This window comes from Uloborus diversus, chromosome 2, assembly GCF_026930045.1.
Source record: "Uloborus diversus isolate 005 chromosome 2, Udiv.v.3.1, whole genome shotgun sequence".
Classification (NCBI taxonomy): Eukaryota; Metazoa; Arthropoda; class Arachnida; order Araneae; family Uloboridae; genus Uloborus; species Uloborus diversus.
The window spans coordinates 11,883,163-11,905,011 of NC_072732.1; the positions used below are offsets into that span (position 1 = coordinate 11,883,163).

At 36.8% G+C, this 21,849-nt stretch overlaps 1 protein-coding gene across 1 annotated transcript in view; it reads right to left on the reverse strand.

Annotated features, from left to right (window-relative positions):
- The window catches only part of LOC129217812 (obscurin-like), a 106,567-nt gene that overhangs the window by 32,192 nt on the left and 52,526 nt on the right, over positions 1–21,849 (reverse strand). The window contains exons 18-24 of the mRNA XM_054852151.1: positions 20,258–20,410; positions 15,400–15,445; positions 12,987–13,067; positions 8,994–9,217; positions 7,849–7,927; positions 4,049–4,238; positions 2,434–2,585 (exon numbers count right to left, since the gene is read on the reverse strand). Coding sequence (XP_054708126.1) covers positions 2,434–2,585; positions 4,049–4,238; positions 7,849–7,927; positions 8,994–9,217; positions 12,987–13,067; positions 15,400–15,445; positions 20,258–20,410 — 925 coding nt within the window. The remainder of the gene's footprint in view (positions 1–2,433; positions 2,586–4,048; positions 4,239–7,848; positions 7,928–8,993; positions 9,218–12,986; positions 13,068–15,399; positions 15,446–20,257; positions 20,411–21,849) is intronic.

Genomic DNA, 21,849 nt, shown 5'->3' on the forward strand with positions numbered 1-21,849 from the left:
TTCAGAAATCTTCCCGTTTAAAGCCAGTCGTGTATCTAGAACTTTAGTGTAAATTTCGGAAGATATCACATAATAGCTTTCCACCTTCCTAACTGATTAAGAAAGTTCCATAAACAGCATTGGAAACATGGCCAAAGCAGAGCCAGAACTGCAAGTACGCATCGATAATTTTACTCGCTTGTAGTTCTTGCAAAGCAACGTAATCAGTGGCGTAGCTAGACCCGACTTTCGGGGGGGGGGGGGGGTTACTTCTTTTTTATATATATATATATATATATATATATATATATATATAATATATATATATATGTACATATATATATATATACATGTATATAATATATATATATATATATATATATATATATATATATATATATATATATATATATATACATATATATATATAATATATATATATATATAATATATATATATGTATATGTATAATCGCTTGGAATTTTTTCCTTTTCTTCTTTCTCTTCTCTCTTCTTTTTCTCTTTTTTTTTGAGACTAACTTTTCGGGGGGGGGGGGTTTGTCCCCAAACCCCCCCCCTTAGCTACGCCCCTGAACGTAATCCAAAACTTGTTCGCTCTGTTTGGGAGCTTAATTAGCATGGATGAACCATAATCGAACTGAAGCCGATACGCTTTATTAATACGTTTAGTTAATCTTTAAACTGGGAGCTAAAAATATTTATCACAACAGTAAAAAGTCTGCAGTCGTAAAACTAGTAGCAATTCAGGAAACTTTTCGACAATGATACTTGATTTTTCCAAGAAGTGAATAAAAACCATTCCCGAATACTCAGTAACGTTTCGGAATTTTTTTACAGTGTATTTATTGCCTTTAAAGCCGACGCAAGTAAAATTTCAAAGCAGTTAAAAATAGAAAAACTTGGGATCAAAGTTGTCAGTAAAGACAATACTCTGCTTCTTTAAAAAAAGCTTTGAGTACATATTGACTGTAATTCATAAACAGTGCTTGCTGTTTCGAGTGGTAAAGAATTAGGTATAGAAATGCTTATAGCATATTTAATAAGGTTGAATGATTGCGATTGCAACTTATGTCTTTCTAAGATATCAAGATAAGTTCGTGTTGCTCTAAGTGTGGTTGCTGGGTTGCGTATTTATGAATCTATAATTGTTAGAATTATTGTTCTTTTAAACAATACCTGATGAAACTGAGAAACGTGAGACAATCGACTTTTTGGGCCGTGGTAGCCCGATCGGTAGAGTGTCGGATTCGGGGCCGGAGGGTCCTGAGTTCAAACCTCGATGGTCAAAGACCCACCGTCGTCATTAAAGGGGATTGCGCGACGTTAAATATGCTCGTGGTCTCAATGTCCTCCAAGTGAAACGATACCTTTGGGGATGCTAGCAGGGGGTAGCTATTAGCTCCTGGAATAGTTCTAAATTCTCATTAACTGTTCGATCCGGTGATGGTGCTGCCATCTATCGGTATATAAAATAATGGAGGCAAGGCACTTAGTATGCAGTCCTCGACATAAATACAGTTGTAGTCGGTTGCGACTCTGAATAGGAATAGGAATCGACTTTTACACAGTCCTTAAAGCAGTTTAACATTTTAAATGTATGGTTTTAATCTATTACTTTAGTGATGAAATCTCTTGAAGATGTCCTCCTTATCCTTTAATTACAAATTTCGATAGTTTGTTCACAATTTTATGGGACAAGTAGCTATTCGCAAGTAGCAAGAAGTAATATTTAAAAACCAGATACTAAATGCCCAAATATCATAGTTTTAGCCACAAGGATATGTAAATATCAGGTTTTTCAAAACGTCTCTTATGGTTTTATTTTATTTGTTTGACAGCCAGTGGTCTTCTTTTGTAACTCTGTAGATATTTCATGCATTCTTCTAATAAATCGTTTATACTTTTACTGTTTTACTGTTTTCTGAGTTCAACCTTGTAGGCTCTGCTTGAATTTAAGGAATGCAAAAATAGCATTTTTTTTTTTTTTACCAAATAGCAATTATGCTTGAAAACTGCAATTTTTTAATGGCAATGCATAGTTTTTTCAATCTCAGTGATGATTTTCACTTAAAGGCCGTGGTAGCCCGATCGGTAGGGCATTGGACTCGGGGCCGGAGGGGCTCGGGTTCGATCCCCGCTGGTCGAAGACCCACCGTCGTCATTAAAGGGGACTGGGCGACGTTAAATATGCTCGTGGTCTCAATGTCCTCCAAGTGAAACGATACCTGTGGGGGGTGCTAGCACCAGGTAGCTATTAGCTCCTGGACTAGTTTTGAATTCTCATTAACTGTTCGATCCGGTAATGGTGCTGCCATCTATCGGTATAAAAAATAATGGAGGCAAGGCACTTAGTCCTCGACATAAATACAGTTGTAGTCAGTTGTGACTCGGAATCGGAAATTTTCACTTAGGATATTTCAGGGAGCATACTGACCAGTATTCGCGAGCTTTCCACCAGGATTCCGTCATTTCGGAACCAGGACACCTGCGCAGAGGGTTGGGCGGTCACTCGACATCGGAACACGGCATCTTCTCCTTCCCGCACGGCGCAGTGACGGATCTTCTCACGGAAGAACGGAGCCCAACCTGAAGTGGACACAAAATATCCATTATTTCTTAAGTAAACAATATAATCTTTACTGATAATAAAGCTGAAAGTCTCTCTGTCTGGATATCGGAATCTCTGTGACGCGCATAGCGCCTAGACCGTTCGGCCGATTTTCATGAAATTCGGCACAGAATTAGTTTATAGCATGGGGGTGGGCACCCCGAAAGGATTTTTCGAAAATTCGATGTGGTTCTTTTTCCATTCCAATTTTAAGAACAAAATTCTCATAAGATGGACGAGTAAATTACGAAATTATCATAACGTGGAACCGTAACATGGGCACAAGCCAATGGGCGAGATACGAAATTATCATAACGTGGAACCGTAACATGGGTGCAAGCCAACTGGCGAGAAAATTCACCATACATTATTTTTAAATATACAAGCGAACCAAAAGACCTTAAGACCTTTTAATTTTTCTATTACGGGCAAAGCCGTGCGGGTACCACTAGTAACATAATATTTCTCATTTATCGATTAAAAATATTTTTCAGATTCATGCCAGTATTCGTCACATAAATAAAAATAACTATTTACTCTAGTATAACTATTTACTCTATTTTGTTCTTTTTTATTCCGATTTTAAGAAAATTTTACCGAGCAAATTATCACAACGTGGAAAAGTTAATTACCAAATTATCATAACGTGGAACCGTAACATGGGCAAGCAAACGAACATAGCAAATTGGCGAGAAATTCATCATCCATTATTTGTAATTATACATGAGATCCAAATGACCTTTTCTACTACGGGCAAAGCCGTGCTGGTAGCACTAGTTACAGAACATTACGAACACATAGTTCGGTTACGACGTCTATATGCTGTCACTATAATTTGGGATCAGCAGTTTTGGCTAAAGGCATTTCCAGACTGTTGATCTCTAGCGTGGACATACTGAAGTATTATTATATAACTAGTGGTACCCGCACGGCTTCGCCCGCAATAGAAAAATTAAAAGGTCTTTTGGTTCGCCTGTATATTTACAAATAATGTATGATGAATTTTCTCGCCAATTGGCTTGTACCCATGTTACGGTTCCACGTTATGATGATTTCGTATCTCGCCAATTGGCTTGCGCCCATGTTACGGTTCCACGTTACGATAATTTCGTAATTTACTCGTCCATCTTATGATAGTTTTGTTCTTAAAATAGGAACTGAAAAAGAACCACATCGAATTTTCGAAAAATCGCTTCGAGGTGCACACCCCCATGCTACAAACTAACTTTGAGCCAAATTTCATGAAAATCGGCCTAACGGTCTAGGCGCTATGCGCGTCAGAGATCCGGACACAGATCCTGACAGACAGAGAGACTTTCAGCTTTATTATTAGTAAAGATAACTTATTAGTAGTACAATAGGGTACAAAATATTTAAAAAAAAATGGGTGTTATTTTGAGCGGTAACTCGCAGTTCATTAGAATACAGACTGCCTTCCTACCTTTGAGTGTGCCCGGCCTCCTCCTCTTGATGATCGCCTGCTCCCGCTCGTGGTGCTCGTACTCAGAGCCCGGTGTGCCCACCTCGTGCCTGATCCTCAGGTGGGGGCTGGCCCCGCCCACGCCTCGCTTCTCGTCCCAGATCTCCTCGTCCATCACGTCTACGAACTTACGGCGCTCGCGGACGGCCACCTGTGCCAAGATGGAGAAAAGCATATTCCATCTCAATTAAGCGCAAGCCATCTTATACATATAAAATCTGAGTATCTATCTATCTATCTATGTCCAAGCTTCTTCTCCCGAACGACAGTGAACTGACGATCGAACCAGGTATCGATGGATTCGTCATCTTCCCGTCTTCATGTTTGGCTATTTAACATAATCCTCCGATAATAATTAGCGGAGATATCAATTAAAAATTATTAATTATGACTCTTAGATTTCAAAATAAAATCCATATTTTTCGAAGGCTTTCCTCCATTTAAATTATTTTTCAGTGCTTCATCTCAACTTTCGGCAACAATGCTTTTATTAAAATTTATAGCGGGGGTAACATAGACTAATAATAAGAGTAGACCGAGCTATGGCAACCCTTTTGCTGCTCATAAACCAAACCATGTGACTGGTGGATATCCTAGCAACAGCGAGCGTTAATCGTAGCAGACGATCAGCGCCAGCGCGAAATAAAATAAATAGAATTGATGGAACACGGAAGAATGATCTTTTATGGAGTCCGATTTGTAAATTTGTTATTCTAAGTTGTAAATATTTTGTTAATATAGTGAGTTTTTCGTTTAGATAGTATTGTGCATTTTCTTTAGTCAATTTCAATAACTCTCTAAGCAATAAAAGATGCAAGCGACCAAGAGGAATCAGCAAACGGTAAGATTTTTACCTACAGTTTCAATTTAAGATACCGATTAGTACATTTTTGCGTTAACGCAAAACGTTTACGCCATTTCGTTCACGCCAACGCTGACAGCTCCAAATGAAATAAAAGTTACCGAAAACTGATCAAAAACTATTACTAATGTCAAAATAATGCATAACTAAAAGAAAAACAGTTCAATCTCTGCACCTGGAAGTTTTTTTTAATGAAAACACATTGTCTTAAAATACATGTCGAGTGCCAAACTATAAATAATGCTGCCATCTAGCAACCATGCTGCCAAAATCTTCGCCAAGCCCTTCCACTAGTCACATGATACATCTATGAACCAATTTTCTTTATCAGCAAGAATGAGAAAGCTCGGTCTACTCTTATTATTAGTCTATGGGGGGTAAAGAAAATCATTCAGACGAAAGATATGTTGCCATTTTCTTTCTCGAATATGAAGAAGTAACATTCTTGATTTTGTTTTAAAGGCTTTTCCTGTATTCGTGAGATTTAAAATGTTTACTTTTTGGTTGTTTTCCCGCAAACTGCCGCAAAACTTTACTGATTTTTTTTTCTTTTCTTTTTGTTCAAGCCTGAGGGTTGAACAGGCGTCACTTGACATAACTTTTATTTTCGAGGTAGACCGTGCAAAGCCGGGCGACGCAGCTAGTAGACTAATAATAAGAGTAGACCGAGCTTCCCCAGACTTGCTGATGAAAAAAATTGGTTCATGGATACATCATGTGACTGGTGGAAGGCTCGGCGAAAACTTTTGGCGGCATGGTTGCCAGCTGGCAGGATTATCTATAGTTTGGCACTCGGCATGTATTTTAAGACGTAATGTGGATTTTATTATATTTTTTCTCTCAGGTGCAGAGATGATTGAACTGTTTTTCTTTTAGTTATGCATTATTTTGACATTAGTAATTAGACTGAAGAAAATAGAAATTTTGCGAATCACTAAAATGTGGCTTCACTTGCTTCCATAGACTTCCATTGAATCAACTGATTATTTTTGATTTCCTCGTTAAGTCCGGGTCTCGTTTAATAAGGGTGCGTAGAAGTAAGCTTTTCTGAACTGTTATCAAGTTTTTATGTTGTTACCTAATGCAATACTCCTCTGTGCAACAATAGTTCTATCTCTTTTACGCCCATTTGGACATATTTGTAAAGACTGATGTTTCCTTAATCAAATGTATTGACTTGATATTAGTAATCTTAACTAATAATTTCTATGTAAAGTCATCAACATTTAAAACTGATTTAATCTTCCTCACGAAGGTTGTTGGCTTTACTATCCTCAGACACTCATTCCAAACCGGTTATTACAAACCATTTGGATGGTACGGTGATATCTGGGGTGCTAAAGCCAATGATGGCAGTTTATATGTTACTGAAGTTTTTTAAGGCGTAGGTTTTATGAAATTTCGACACTTTTGTGTGACGCAGCAAACTTTTAGATCTGAATTGTTTGTTATTAGAAAGACGTAATAAAAAATGTATCATTGTTTGTCCTAGAGGGAAGTATGGCCAGTATCACAAAACTTACATCACAAGTATCTGTTTCAGCTCTTTGACAACGGTTTTCGAATCAGCTCGTACGTTGCATTTGCATTGAGAATTTTGTTTTTTTTTTTTTTAATACAAACGTGTTACGTCTGCGTTCACCAGACTAGTCGACTGTCGGTTAGATTCCTGAACCGAAGATTGAGAATTTTTTTTTTTAAATACAAACGTGTTAACGTCTGCGTTCACCAGACTAGTCGACTGTCGGTTAGATTCCTGAACCGAAGATTGAGATTTTTTTTTTTTAAATACAAACGTGTTAACGTCTGCGTTCACCAGACTAGTCGACTGTCGGTTAGATTCCTGAACCGAAGATTGAAGCTTTCTAACGTTGGTGTTCAGCAGACAATGCGACCTTCGGTTACATAATCAAACCGCTGGTCGAAGCCCTCTTTAACCAATAAGAAAGCTTCAATCTGCGTTTCGGATGACTGGCTGGGGGTCGAATTGACTGGTGATTATTGTATTCAGTAAATTACCGCCCAATAGCCAGGGCTAAAGCAGAAATGCATGAAATACACCCGCCAGCTCAGTCATTTCCAGCCGAAGACTGCAGTTTCGTGCTTATTAGCACTCGTCAGCCCGGCATAGGAAAGTGACTGAACTGGAGATGGAAAACCTCTTAAGGAAGCCAAGAGTGCCAAACAAACTGGTAGCTAATATAGAATTAGCGCAGACCAGACGAGTGACCGAAGCAATGGTTCGGTTCAACTAGAGGATTGAAGGCAAGGCATGGTATATTCAGTAAATTACCGGCTCAATAGCCAGGGCTAAAGCAGAAATACATCGCCAGCTCAGTCATTTCCAGCCGAGAACTGCACTTTCGTGGTTAATTAGCACTTACCAGCCCGGCATAGGAAAGTGACTGAGCTGGAGATGGAAAACTTCTTAAGGAAGCCAAGAGTGCCAAACAAACTGGTAGCTAATATAGAATTAGCGCAGACCAGGTTAATTTACTGATTAAACCATGCCTTGCCATCAATCTTCGAGTTGAACCAAACCAGTGCTTCGGTCCACTCGTCTGGTCTGTGCTAATTCTATTTTAGCTACCAGTTTGTTTGGCCCTCTTGGCTTCCTTAAGAGGTTTTCCCATCTCCAGCTCAGTCACTTTCCTATGCCGGGCTGAGCGAGTGCTAATAAGCACGAAACTGCAGTCCTCGGCTGGAAATGACTGAGCTGGTGGTGTATTTCATGGTGATTATTGGGTTGATAAAGGCCTCGACCGGCAATTTGGCTGTCTGAGACCAAGGGTCGAGAGGCCTGGTGAATACGGGCGTTAGTCTTTACTTACGTCTTGGTATCCCCAGTGTTTGTCCTTTAAGTGTCTCGCAAGCAGAGGGGAGAACGATTGGCGCCGACCTTCAGGTAACGCCGGACGCGAACTGGGAAGTCTGGATCACGCAGTGGAAGGAGGAATGTATCCGGCCCGCTTTGGTAGCTGTTGATGAAATAAATAATCCATATTAATGTAGGTGAGTGAAGGTCGATCAGACGATAATATTTGAAACGACAGATAAATTTAGTCACAGTGGCAAATTGAATTCAACTTTTATGTACCACGAGAACATTTACTAAAGACTCAAGTGCACACTTTCAGCGACAGCAATTAAGTCGTAATCATTGTTGCTTAAGTTGACTTTCTCCACTTGCGTTCTCCACGAACCGGTTTACCATTCATTTAGTTTCAGTATTTTTTGAATTTTAAAGAATTACCTTCTCCGATTTATGTAAGGGGTCACAGTACCTTTCACACTTTTTTTTTAAATTTAAGTAAATTTTATATTTCTTTGAAATCATAACATGCATACTTATTTCTTAATCAATAATTTATTTTCAAAATTTAAAAATATTGTCTACTTTTTTTAAAAGTTCAAATAATTGAAGAAAATTTCATTTTTTTTTGAAATCTCTAACGCTTTTTTTATTTTTGTATTAATTAAAAGAACTTTTTTTGCTAAACGATCACTATAATCATCTCTAAAAAAATCTGTGCATTCATTTGCTTATGAGTTTATTAGAAAATTTTCTGTGATTAATTATGTAAAAAATCGAAGTTTAAAAAAAAAAAAAATTGGTTTTTAAAGGTATAACATGCTCTAAACATTTGAGTAATTTATAAAATGCTTATCCAATGCACAGTTTTGTCAAACATGTTATCCCAATTGCACAAAGTATTACTTTAAAGTTGTATCTTTAATAGAAAAAAATCCTTAGGGATTCTAATGACACTAAAACACAAAAATACCATCATCGAGAAAAAGCAGTTTAAAGTTTTTCTTTTGCATAAGAACACATAGCGAGCATAGCCTAAAACCACTCATAACTTTTTAAATATTTGAACTAAAGCAATGAAACTTTTTTCCCTGTGTTCAGAATATTTTTAGTTTTAAAATAAGCAGTAAAAATGTTTTTTTATCATTTCATCATTTTTGCGGTACTTTAACCCCTTAAAATAAAACGAAATAAATCTTATTTTTTCACTTCGTTGACCGATGGACACTTACTGGCTTTCCGATCTTGGATCAATGACCTCTCGCTCAATTTTCTGCCTGTAGGTGAGGTCGTCGAAGGCGGCCGGTTTGAAGTGGCTCCGGCCCTCGACCTCTCTGTCCGGAGTCAGGGGAGGTGTGTACACTTCATCCGGGGGGTAGATCATCCTCGACGGGTGCGTGAAGCAGGATTCGAGGGTGCGTCTTCTGTAGAACCATCTGCACTGCGCATTTGCGTACTGAAAAGAAAAAACCAATATAAGAAAAATGTGTTGTAAGTTCAGGCATAGTAGTATGTAAATCTGAAGGTTGTTACCATCAGCATTAGTTATTAGGTATTATCACATCTACGTAGCACCTGTCAATCATTAGTGGCGTATGAGTCCGTTATCGTAACATCGGTAAAGTAGGAAGAAAGATCGTTTGTCATATTTATGAGTTTAGCGACAGTTTTGGTGATATGAATGTATTTTTTAGCAAGCTTTAATACGCTGTTAACGAGCCAACTATATGAGAGCAAGAAAGGCAGTGTAGCGAACCATACGGTACATAAATCTACAACATTAATTTTATTACAGTCGACTCCAGCTACAACGCGATCCGACTTACGCGAAATGGTTATAACGTGATTTTTTTCACCAGTAAAGAGTTTTATACATAACGCGAATTCTTCGCCCGCAACACCAAAAATTTCGGAAAGGAATTGCGGTTTGTAAATATCGGCTTTGTTATTGGCTACTAAAAAATTTTTTCGTGAATAGACTGTCTTCCCTTTAGCATCACTGGGAGCGGAAGATTCCACACATTACTAGTCTGATACATTGCTTGAATACAAATAAATACTCCTCTTTTTCCTTTTTTTTTTCTTTTTTCATTCTAAATGTGAAAGTTGTTGAAATATAATGACACTTAAGAGCGCTGTTTCATTTTGTGAAGATAATGCGTCGAAGGTAGCACGACAGTTAGGTATGAATGAATCTTTCATATGTGCAATTAAAAGTCAAGAAAACGAAGTCCGTAAAAGTTCACCGAGTAGTATCTAAGGAAAATGCAAAAATTGTTAAAATGGAAGCTGCTCTTGTATTGTAAATTTAAGAAACCAGGAAGAGGAGTGTTGCTATAAGAAAAATTAAGAAAGAACTAGTGAAGCAACTGTATTGTGTATTTAAAAGTATAAGAATAACGGTTTGATCATGCAGCATAAATCATCTTCACTTTTTTAAGTTACAAATATCATTACTGGATCCACTGTACAGTAAAACTATAGTGCATTTGTTTTTCTTACTACATACTGTAAGTACCTTACGGGTTTATTTTATGTCTTTCTTTCCCACTGATCATTGAAATTGTAGATCGTAGCAGTATTTTATGTTGAAAAAAACGTTCTTTTTATTTAAAATAAAAATAAAACTTCACTTTTTATGTAGGAAACAATATTGTATAGTTAAAAAATTGTTCTTAACGATTTGAGCTGGTGTTTATAAGTGTCTAAAATAATTGGGTATGTTTATAAAAGTTTTTACACATACCCTTTCCTTCACAACGCGAAATTTCAATTTACACGAAGGGTTTTAGAACGCATCCCTCGCGTAAGTCGGAACTCGACTGTACATCAGTATTTCAATTGAGGTTGCAGTAAGCATCTCGAGTGAGATATGCGGAGTTAGATTAAATTATTAAGAAGCGAGTGAGTGGACTGTAAGCGTTTATTTGCAATGGACAGGGTGGCGGGTTTACAATGGCGATTTTCTTATTAAACAAAAAGGGTTGCCATATGTTGGCGTGAATAGTTCTAAGAAAAAGCTTCGCCAGAGGCGATAAAATTAAACACTGAACAAGAAATTTAATTTTTTATTTTTTGTTTGCGGATGGAAGTTTGTAGATGTTTCCTACTATCATGCAAAAGAATAAACATAAGTCATTTTGATGATTAATACTTAAAAATTTTAGAAAGATTTGAGCGGCAAAAAATGCTTTCCTAGCATGTTTCTGTTATTTAATTAATTAGTTTTGAAATGTTTAAGCGGCGGAAAAAACTGATTTTAGTTGGTGAGAAAGTTAAATTATAAGCTTTGAGTTCGCAACCCTATTTTCGTCATTCCGTTCCTAATTTTTTCTCTACCTGACGCATCTTTGGTAAAATGGACTCTTCTGAAACGAACCAAGCTAAACTGCCATCTCCTCTCAGCCAGACTTAACTGACTACTAAACTAAGGACTACTAAAATTGGAAAACTAAGCTACATGGTGAGTCTAGCGTTATCAGAATTATTCAATAATTAAAACTTTTGAGTATCAGTCGCTTCAATTTCCTAAATGTTTTCTTACTGTGCATGGTTACGAATATTATTGCAAAATAAACTATTAATGTAAATCAAAATCTCCAATTGTAGGATGGCTTAAGTTTTCAACCCTACACAAGTAAGTTTTCCATTGGCACTGCGCGAAGTGTTAGGAACTTAAACCAATGTAAAAAGATAGAAAAATAAATAATGACTGCTGACTCTTGTTTCCAGATTTGTCTTTTGACGCCTTATTTCATTCTTTTGCATTGGCAAAGGGATTCCTTGTAATTCTAAAGCACTTGTCAGGAATTTTTGATTCTATTTTTGATTCTTCATGTTGTTTTCAAAACTTTATGCATACTCTTGTTTTAAAGGGGAGAAAAAATAGATAAAAAATTCAAAGAGTACAATAAACGGTTCTAAAGGACAAATACGCTGTGGGTGTTTAGAAAGAGTAAATACGTTTTTTCTTTTAAAATTAAGTATAGCATATTCATCATACTTAATAGCTAATTATATACCACACGGAATAATAAAGCTCACAAATGGCACAACAAAACAATAGTTTTCTACGACTGGAATCAATTTTATCCGATGTAGCAATGAATCTAATGATATTATTTAATTAAATAGTTCGCAAAATATTGAGGAATAGAACTGTCTAAGTATCAAAAATAGAATAAAAAAATAGACTTGAACAAGTTTCGAAATAAATAAATTGAACAAAACACATTTATCTGACCGAGTATAAAAATTTCCCTCATTTACAGCTGTATTAACCGTATTAATATGACAGATTCAATATAAAAGATCAATGCAATATTTACATATACTAAGAGCAACCAATGTCATCTAAAAAACAAGAAACATTTCAGAACTTAAGCTATTTAAGGGTACAGTGGAATTTGAAAACCCACTTTTCGCTTATGAGTAGATTTTCATGAAAATTTTAACACATGTTTATAGTGAAAATAAATATTCAAATATAAATTTTTGTCAAAATATATTAAAAAGTTTTTGAGATATTATTTTTTTTCTTGTTTCCGATAACGGATAATCGGTATTTTTAAAAAAAGTACCGATTTTCACAGAAACAGATAAAAATTACTCTTTATGCTCTTTTTAAATGTAAAAAATAAATGTTACTAGAAAACTTTTATGTATCATAACACGGAATGCAAATAAAAAATAATTAATTTTTTTCGATTTCTACGATTTTCAGGGTAAAATCTCTCATTATATTATCTGTTTCTAAATTTATAAAGGATTAAATATAATTCTTTCTAGTAACATTTATTTTACATTTAATAAGAGCACAAAATGTTGATTCCTATCTGTTTCTGTGAAAATCGGTGCCGCATGGAGCTTTTTTTAAAAAATACCGATTATCCGTTATCAAAAACAAGAAAAAAATTAATACCTCAAAAACTTTTTAATTTATTTTGACAAAAATTTATATTTGAATATTTATTTATACTATAAACATGTGCTACAATTTTCATGAAAATCTATTAATAAAAAAAATAGTGGGTTTTCAAGGTCCACTGTAACTTTAAATATTGATTAAATCGGATAAAATTATTCTTTATCATCATATAGAAGTAAGAGCCGGAGTCAACATTTTAAACATTAAGAAAATGTACGCAAAACTTTTCTGTGCCATTAGTGACTAACTAACTGTGGTTCTAATGCTATTATGAAAGTAGTTTTTTTTTAATACTCACCCATGCCTTCCACTTGCGATAATATTCCTTTAGCCTATCAATATTTTCCAACTCATCACATTTATCTGGTATATCATCCAACTAATAAAAGAAGAATAAACTCTTAAAAGGTTTTGCTACTCGCCGCACACAATACATAGCATTTACGAGCAAAATTGACCACCAATAAGGATAAATTTCTTGAACAATTATGAATTCTTTCTGGAATTTAATAATGTATAAGGACCTTCTTTGAAGTACTGGACGTAAGTCACGCATGGAAAGAGCAGGAAAAGTCAAAATAAAACTACGCATTATGAATCGTCGCGAAGCTCGGTACTGTTTGACCGCGGATTGTATGTAATTTGGCAGTCTGCCAAGTAAAGACTATTCCATCTGAATGAACCTAGCAGGGGAGTAGGGAAAATAAACGATGGGATTTTGATGCACGCTTTTTATAATGTAACTAGTGCCTTATACATTTATTGCATTCTCTAAAATAAAATAAGGGGAAACAAAAATAGTTACCATGGAAACAACAAAAAGAAAAGAAAATATTTTCATTTCGTTCAGGAACGTAAAAGCAAAATGGTAAGCTCAAAACTTTGTTGTGAATAAATAAATCAACTAATTTTTGCCGTGAGAATATAGATCGAATATACTTTAGATTTGAAAAATGTTGCTGTGAGCAGATTTTCATTTTTACAAAACTAAGGCTAAATAATAGAGAGTCAAAATTTCACATCTGTAGCAAACCAACTAACACCCCTATAAACTAATAGATACGTCCATTTCCGCCTATAAACCGGATATCAGCCATTCCATGTAATCGATGATCAAACAGTAGTCTTGTTGTTTTCACCGCATTGATACTGCGCTGGCAGTAGAACGCGTTTTACAGAGTTCATTATAAGGATTAGGCCAAGGGTTTTCAACCTTTTTCAACCCAATTGCAGCGCTCCGTATATCATTAACTACACGTATTCTCAACAAAAACATTTAATGTTTTATTAAAATGGGTTCTATTGGTTAAGGTTTCATTGATAAAAGGTTCACTTTTTAATTAATAATAGGTAACTTGATTTTATTAAAGCCAAGAAATTTTGCTTTAATGCATGTTTCATTACAAAATTTTTATTAATTAGTTATAAACTTAAAAAAAAATCCCAGGAATTAATAAGCCAAAACACTAGGCTTGTTTTCATTTACAAAGTTCATCACTGTTTGGCTACAGTTTTTTTCAAAACCGGAAATCATCTACAACACATACCTTAATTTCTCTACTTGCTGTTCTAATAATTTAAGATTAAAAGCCCATTTTCAAGAAAGGTCGTAAACTACAGAAGGTATTTTCACACATGCAATATTTTTTTGTAAAGAAGGTATTTCGTACACATGCAAAAACATCTTGTACTGTGTATCCGAGAGGAAAAACGTCTTTACCCTGCACCCTTCGCGGCTATACCCAGCTAGTGCACTAACTCAGGGCAAAACCCCGCTTTGACTCCAGTCGATAGCAGGAGGAAGAAAACTCCACATTTCCCCGCATTAACTTAGGGCAAAACCCCGCTTTCACTCCAGTCGATAGCAGGAGGAAGAAAACTCCACATTTCCCCGCATTAACTAGGGGCAAAACCCCGCTTTTACTCCAGTCGATAGCAGGAGGAAGAAAACTCCACATTTCCCCGCATTAACTCGGGGCAAAACCCCGCTTTTACTCCAGTCGATAGCAGGAGGAAAAAAACTCCACATTTCCCCGCATTAACTTGGGGCAAAACCCCGCTTTCACTCCAGTCGATAGCAGGAGGAAGAAAACTGCACATTTCCCCGCACTAACTCGGGGCAAAACCCCGCTTTCACTCCAGTCGATAGAAGGAGGAAGAAAACTCCACATTTCCCCGCATTAACTTAGGGCAAAACCCTGCTTTCACTCCAGTCGATAGCAGGAGGAAGAAAACTGCACATTTCCCCGCACTAACTCGGGGCAAAACCCCGCTTTCACTCCAGTCGATAGAAGGAGGAAGAAAACTCCACATTTCCCCGCATTAACTTGGGGCAAAACCCCGCTTTCACTCCAGTCGATAGCAGGAGGAAGAAAACTCCACATTTCCCTGCACTAACTCAGGGCAAAACCCCGCTTTCACTCCAGTCGATAGAAGGAAGAAGAAAACTCCATTTTCCCGGCAAATAACCAGAATGTGGTTAAAAGCAGGTTTTTTTTCCCGGGTAGAAAATGTCAATATAAACACGGCTTTTGAGATGAGATTCAATAAGCGTATGATTAAATCACATTAGACGTTTTGGTCTGTTTCTAAAGCATTTTTTTTCACAGGATCGCAGGGAAGTAAGTTTAAATTTTAAGGTAATAAGTTTTAATTTAAAAACACCGCTAAAACCTGCTTTTAACTCAAAAAATTTGCAAACTAAAACTTACCTGTAACCACTTGTGTTTCAATGCTGCATCTACATCTAATCGTTGACTGTAGGGAGGGAAAAAAAACCTCAATCAATATTTTAAAATAAAATAAACGAAATATATATACTACGCAAAACATTTTAGCTTAGCACAATCAAGGAGTCAACAGTTTGTATATCATTAATCATATTTGTTAACTAAACAATTTCGAATTCTTATTGCGACTCAAAAGGGTTCAGAAAACAAAGAGCTTCGGATAAACGAACCTCAAATGATCAAAACTTTGCCATTTACTTTTCACTTTTAAATAATTTTGTGCTTTTATTTAGAACGAATGATGCGTACATAAGGATCGTACACGAAGCACATAAAAAAAACTTCCCGAAAATGCAGCCAACATCGATACAGTAACACCTCGGTTAAAATAAGTTTTCCGTGCTATCTGAACGGTATTCTTATTTTACAGATATACTTTAAATGTGAAATTGAAGCTTTGCATTCAGTAAGCATTTATAAGAAGTCACCTAATTTGTTTTCTTTATTTCACGCGTTTAACCGCTTTGTTTCTGTTTAAAATTCACTATGTTTTTCTTTTGAATTTTCTTTAAAGAATTATGTACTAAGTACTTGATTTGTGAAAAAAATACTTGAATTAAATTACTTGAAATTTCGTCATAACAGTGTAAAAAGAAAAAAAAAAAACCTCCTAGAAACCCCTTCTTTACAGATCTTGTTTTTAATTATTCGTTTATTCAATATTTATCAAGTTCATGCTTTTTCCCCTACAAATGTACACCAATTATTTATTCATTTTAATGCACAAACAAGATTTTTATTGCACTAAGAGATTAAATAACCTGAGAGGTGTCCGAACTCACAACGCTAAACTCACAGACGGGTCGCAAAGCAAGAGCGTTTTACCGCTCGGCCACCAAAGCCGGTCTTCATTTTGCTAGTAAGAGTTTATCTGCTCTCCGCCGATTCTGATATTTACGAATACGTTTTGAATTCTACTGGAACCGTAGTGCTAGGTTCCTCCAACGATTTGAGTTTTTAACCAATACCGGTAACCTTACACATTTTTACTTTCTTCTATATCTAATATATAGAAGAAAGTATTGGATTCGTGCAAATTTTCGAATTTCGAATTTTGACGGATTCGAACGTTTTTAGGTGTGCTGAGTCCATTTCAACTATTTTTGGAAAATTTCTGTCTGTCTGTGTGTGTGTATGTGTGTGTGTGTATGTGTGTGTCTGTCACGTCTGTGTGTGACCAGTTTTTTGTGGCCGCTCTGCAGCAAAAACTACCGCATGAAATCGAACGAAATTTGGTACACATATGTGCCCCTATGTGAACTTGTGCCCATTGAGTTTTGGCGCGAATTCCTCCAAGGGGGGTGGAGAAATGGGACGTTTTTTGAGTTACGCGTGATTGCTATTCCTCAGAAAGTAACTGGCGGAATCAAACAAAATTTGGTCCATATGTTGCCAGTATCAGGAACAGGTGCTGATTCAATTTTGGTGTCAATAACTCAAACGAGAGTCGAGCTATAGAACGTTTTTTGTCGTCAATTGTGACTGCTGTATCTCAAGAAATAATGAACGGAATGAAAGAAAAATTTATCGGCAAGTAGCCCTTAAAGGGTATAAAAGCTGATTTTATTTTGGTGTCAATAGCTAAAAAGGGGGTAGCGCAATCGCCCGTTCTTTTTTTTTTCCATTGTGAGTGCCCTATCTCAAGAAGTAATGCTACGTTCTGGTTGAAATTTGGAATATATGTGAATCCATATGTAAACAGGCTTTGGTTCAATTTTGACACCAATCGCTCCAAGGTGTTGGTTTTTTTTTTTTTTTTTTTATCGTAATAGATTGTCGTCTGCGTATTTCTCGTGATTTTAATTGTATGGACATGATCGGAAATATTCTATTCTATTCAAGAGTCACAACTGACTACAACTGTATTTATGTCGAGGACTGCATACTAAGTGCCTTGCCTCCATTATTTTATATACCGATAGATGGCAGCACCATCACCGGATCGAACAGTTAATGAGAATTTAGAACTAGTCCAAGAGCTAATAGCTACCTGATACTAGCACCCCCAGAGGTATCGTTTCACTTGGAGGACATTGAGACCACGAGCATATTTAACGTCGCCCAGTCCCCTTTAATGACGACGGTGGGTCTTCGACCAGCGGGGATCGAACCCGAGCCCCTCCGGCCCCGAGTCCAATGCCCTACCGATCAGGCTACCACGGCCCCATCGGAAATATTATCTCAATGATTTAAAATTTTTAACTGTTGCCATCTTATGTTTGTTGACAAATAAAATATTTGTAATTAATTCAAGCAAGGCTTTTAAAATAACTTTCAGTTTTTGCATGTGTAATTTTGTTTTTGTTGGGAATATTGCTTCCTCGTCAAGCATGGGGAAGGATCAGAAAAAAAGAAAAATATAGAAGAATGTTTCGTGATGGCCACAACATACTAGTTTTAAGGGGAGTCAGTACCCTAAATACTTTCAAAAATTCGATTTTTCGATTTTTATATATTTTGAAATTCTATTTCAATACTTTTATAATAATACAAAATTCTTGATCATGCTCATATTAGAAGTAAGTTAAAATAAGCTTTAAAAAATTTATACCTATTTTGATGAGGTGTGATTTCCCCCTTTAAAATACAATATCTCGAAATGATATTTTTGAAACTAAATGTTCCTTTTTCTCAGAAACTAAATTGTGTTAGGCTTTGAAAATTTTACCACCTATTCCATACATCTAATTGCATATACTAAAGTAAATTTTTCTCATATTCGAAAAACATTTTTTTCTAGAGCTGATATTCGTGTTGCAAAATAGCATTTTTTGAAAAAAAAAAAAAAAAAACAGTCACTTACACATTAGAATTTCAAAAAAAAAAAAAAAACTGAGCTTTCTTTCAGTAGAATTTTACTTCAGTATGGATCAAAGAGTCTACTTATGGTACAGAAAAAAATTCCTAATTGTATCGTTAATAGATTTTCAAAAAAAGGTAAATGAACCTGTGCAAATTAACATTGACGGCATAGGGGGGTATTGACTCCCCTTAAACTGTGTACAGCTCAGCTAGCATAATAACTTGTTAGCCTTAATCAATTCTTCTGTTGGTTAAAATGCAATATATTTGCTTAAATAAACATATTATAACTAAAAGGTATACATTATAACACGATATATGAGGGAGGGCATTGTCTACCCTAAGGCCCCTATATATACGAGCCGACGCATCAGCTTAAGTTCAGCCATTTTGGATCGGAGCGCGTGTTTGAGTGGTTGTCTTTTCTGGCAAGTTATCGCGTTTGGTGATTTCTCACTGCGAGCAATTATTAACGGCACGTGAATTATTTATTAAACAAAGTATTATTTTCGGCAAATTTGGCGAAATCCGAAACTTTGCTGTGGTAACCCTAGCAGCGCAACAATGAAAAATCCGATCCAAAATGGCTAAACTTAAGCTGATGCGTCGGTCTATCTATATAGCGGCTCTAGTCTACCCTAAGGCCCCTATATATACGAGCCGACGCATCAGCTTAAGATCAGCCTTTTTGGATCGGAGCGCGTGTTTGAGTGGTTGTCTTTTCTGGCAAGTTATCGCGTTGGTGATTGTTCACTGTAAGCAATTATTAGCGGCACGTGAATTGTGTATGAAATAAAATATTATTTTCTGCAAATTTGGCGAAATCCGAAACTTTGCTGTGGTAACCCTAGCAGCGCAACAATGAAAAATCCGATCCAAAATGGCTAAACTTAAGCTGATGCGTCGGCCTATCTATATAGCGGCTCTAGTGTCTACCCTAAGCCTTAAATCTACGCAATTTGGATAGAAAGTGAATTCCAGAGCACCGTACAATGTTACTGTCACTCTTGTTTCGTGGTGGGCAGGGTTGCCAGACATCCCGGATTTCAAGGGACAGTCCCGTATTTTGAAAAATTGTCCCGCGTCCCGGAGAACTTCACTACAGGACGGTTAAAGTCCCGTATTCTATCTGATAACAATATTTTACAGAATGAGACATTATTTTATGGAGAAACAATAAAGTAAAACAAAAAATGTGAAATAATGAGCTCTGAGAAAATCATGTGGTAGCAATCGCAAAAAATGGTTTTCGTTTTGATTTGGTTTGTATGTTTTTGTTTTAGTGGCAGACCATGAGGAGCTGTATGGTTGCTTCTTCTTTGCTTATTGGCTAATGCTGGAAACATAGTTCTGCGCATGCTTCGTCAATCAGTCGCAAATGAAAACGATTTTTATAGGCAACATTTTGCGAAATTTAAAGCTTTGTTGCGATTGAATTTTTCAGACTTATCATGAATAGACGTCTCAGAAATACCCCCCCCCCATTACTCCTAGAAGCTTGTCCCGTATTTACCGTTCTTAAATCTGGCAACCCTGGTGGTGGGGGAACTTAGAGCCCCTATAACTGGAGAGGCCGACGCATCCGCCATTTTGGAGCAAGCGTACTACAGGAAAAACTACCTTTATTGGCAACCATTCGCCAAATAGGGAACGAGAGAGACGGAGAGCTAAGGTGAGCATTGGCGAAATTTTAAAAACAGTTGGCGTCGTTCCCAGGCTGCCAGTCACTTCGCGCGCTATTATTTATCCATTTCTTTTTTCTTTCTGCATCTGCTAGAAATCTGAAGAGCTGAAATCCTTTTTTGGAGCTGTTTACACAATTAACAGCCGAACAACCACCTATTTGACTCAATTTAACACATGCTAAAGAAATGTAAACATCAGCAGCAATGCTCTCGCTACCAAGCACTGGATCAAGTTTGCTCCGAAATGGCGGATGCGTCGGCTCCTCCACTATAGGGGCCTTAGGGGAACTCACCTGGGATCCGGTTGTAGGAGTTTGGTGACGAAATCTCTGGCCTCGTCCGACAGCACGGCGAACCCTCCGTGGAAGAAGTCTGCTTTCCCTTGCTGCACGGCCTTCAGCGTCTCCCGGTCATTTTCTCGCAGGAACGGAGACTCCCCGACTAACCTAGTCAGCAGAAATATCGCATTTGTTCAACACATAGACTAATAATAAGAATAGACCGAGCTATGGCAACCCTTTTGCTGCTCATAAACCAAACCATGTGACTGGTGGATATCCTAGCAACAGCGGACGTTGATCGTAGCAGACGATCAACGCCCGCGAGAAATAAAATAAAAATAATTGATGGAACACGGAAGAATGATCTTTTATGGAGTCCGATTTGTAAATATGTTATTCTAAGTTGTAAATATTTTGTTAAAATAGTGAGTTTTTCGTTTAGATAGTATTGTGCATTTTCTTTATTCAATTTCAATAACTCTCTAAGCAATTAAAGATGCAAGCGCCCAAAAAGAATCGGCAAACGGTAAGATTTTTACCTACAATTTCAATTTAAGATACCGATTAGTACATTTTCGCGTTTCCGCAAAACGTATACGCCATTACGTTCACGCCAACGCAGTTCCGAATAAAATAAAAGTTACTGAAAACTGTGATCAAAAACTAATTACTAATGTCAAAATAATTCATAACTAAAAGAAAAACAGTTCAATCTCTGCTCCTGGAAAAAAATTATAATGAAAACACATTACGTCTTAAAATACATGTCGAGTGCCAAACTATAGATAATGCTGCCATCTAGAACCATGCTGCCAAAGTCTTCGCCAAGCCCTTCCACTGGTCACATGATACATCTATGAACCAATTTTCTTCATAAGCAAGAATGAGAAAGCTCGGTCTACTCTTATTATTAGTCTATGGTTCAACATGAACTGGAAACACGATTCTATCAACATTACAGCGTACACTACTCTAGACAAATTGAAGCATTCAAGTGTCTTTAGCAAAAATAGTATTCTAATACAATGACAAAGCGAAACCTAACTGTACGTGCTAAAATTTATTTTCTTGTAAAAGGAAGTTTTTTCTTTGAGCAATCACGATTGCTTATTGTTCTCATTTGACTGTTTTTGGCGTTACGCTGATTTTGCCCACCGCCACCCTCCGCACCATCACCGTGGACCGGCTGGCTCCTCACGATGCTGCTCCTATAGCGAAAGCCGTCTCCAGGTTGCATCCATGTCCTACACACACGCGCATACATACACAACTACACACACACACACAAACATACAGACACTTACACATATACACAAACACCTACACACACATACACAAAACTACCCACACATTCATGCGTGCACACAGACACAAGCACATATGCCTACACACACATTCACATACCTCCCCACACACACATTCATATATACAACTACCCACACACTTATGCCAGCACACAGACACAAACACACATGCCTACACACACATACACATACCCCCTACACAAACACACATGTCCCCCACACACAAACACACACGCCTACATACACACACTCGTGATTGCGAAAAACATAATTTGAATTCAAGATGTCAAAATTCAAATT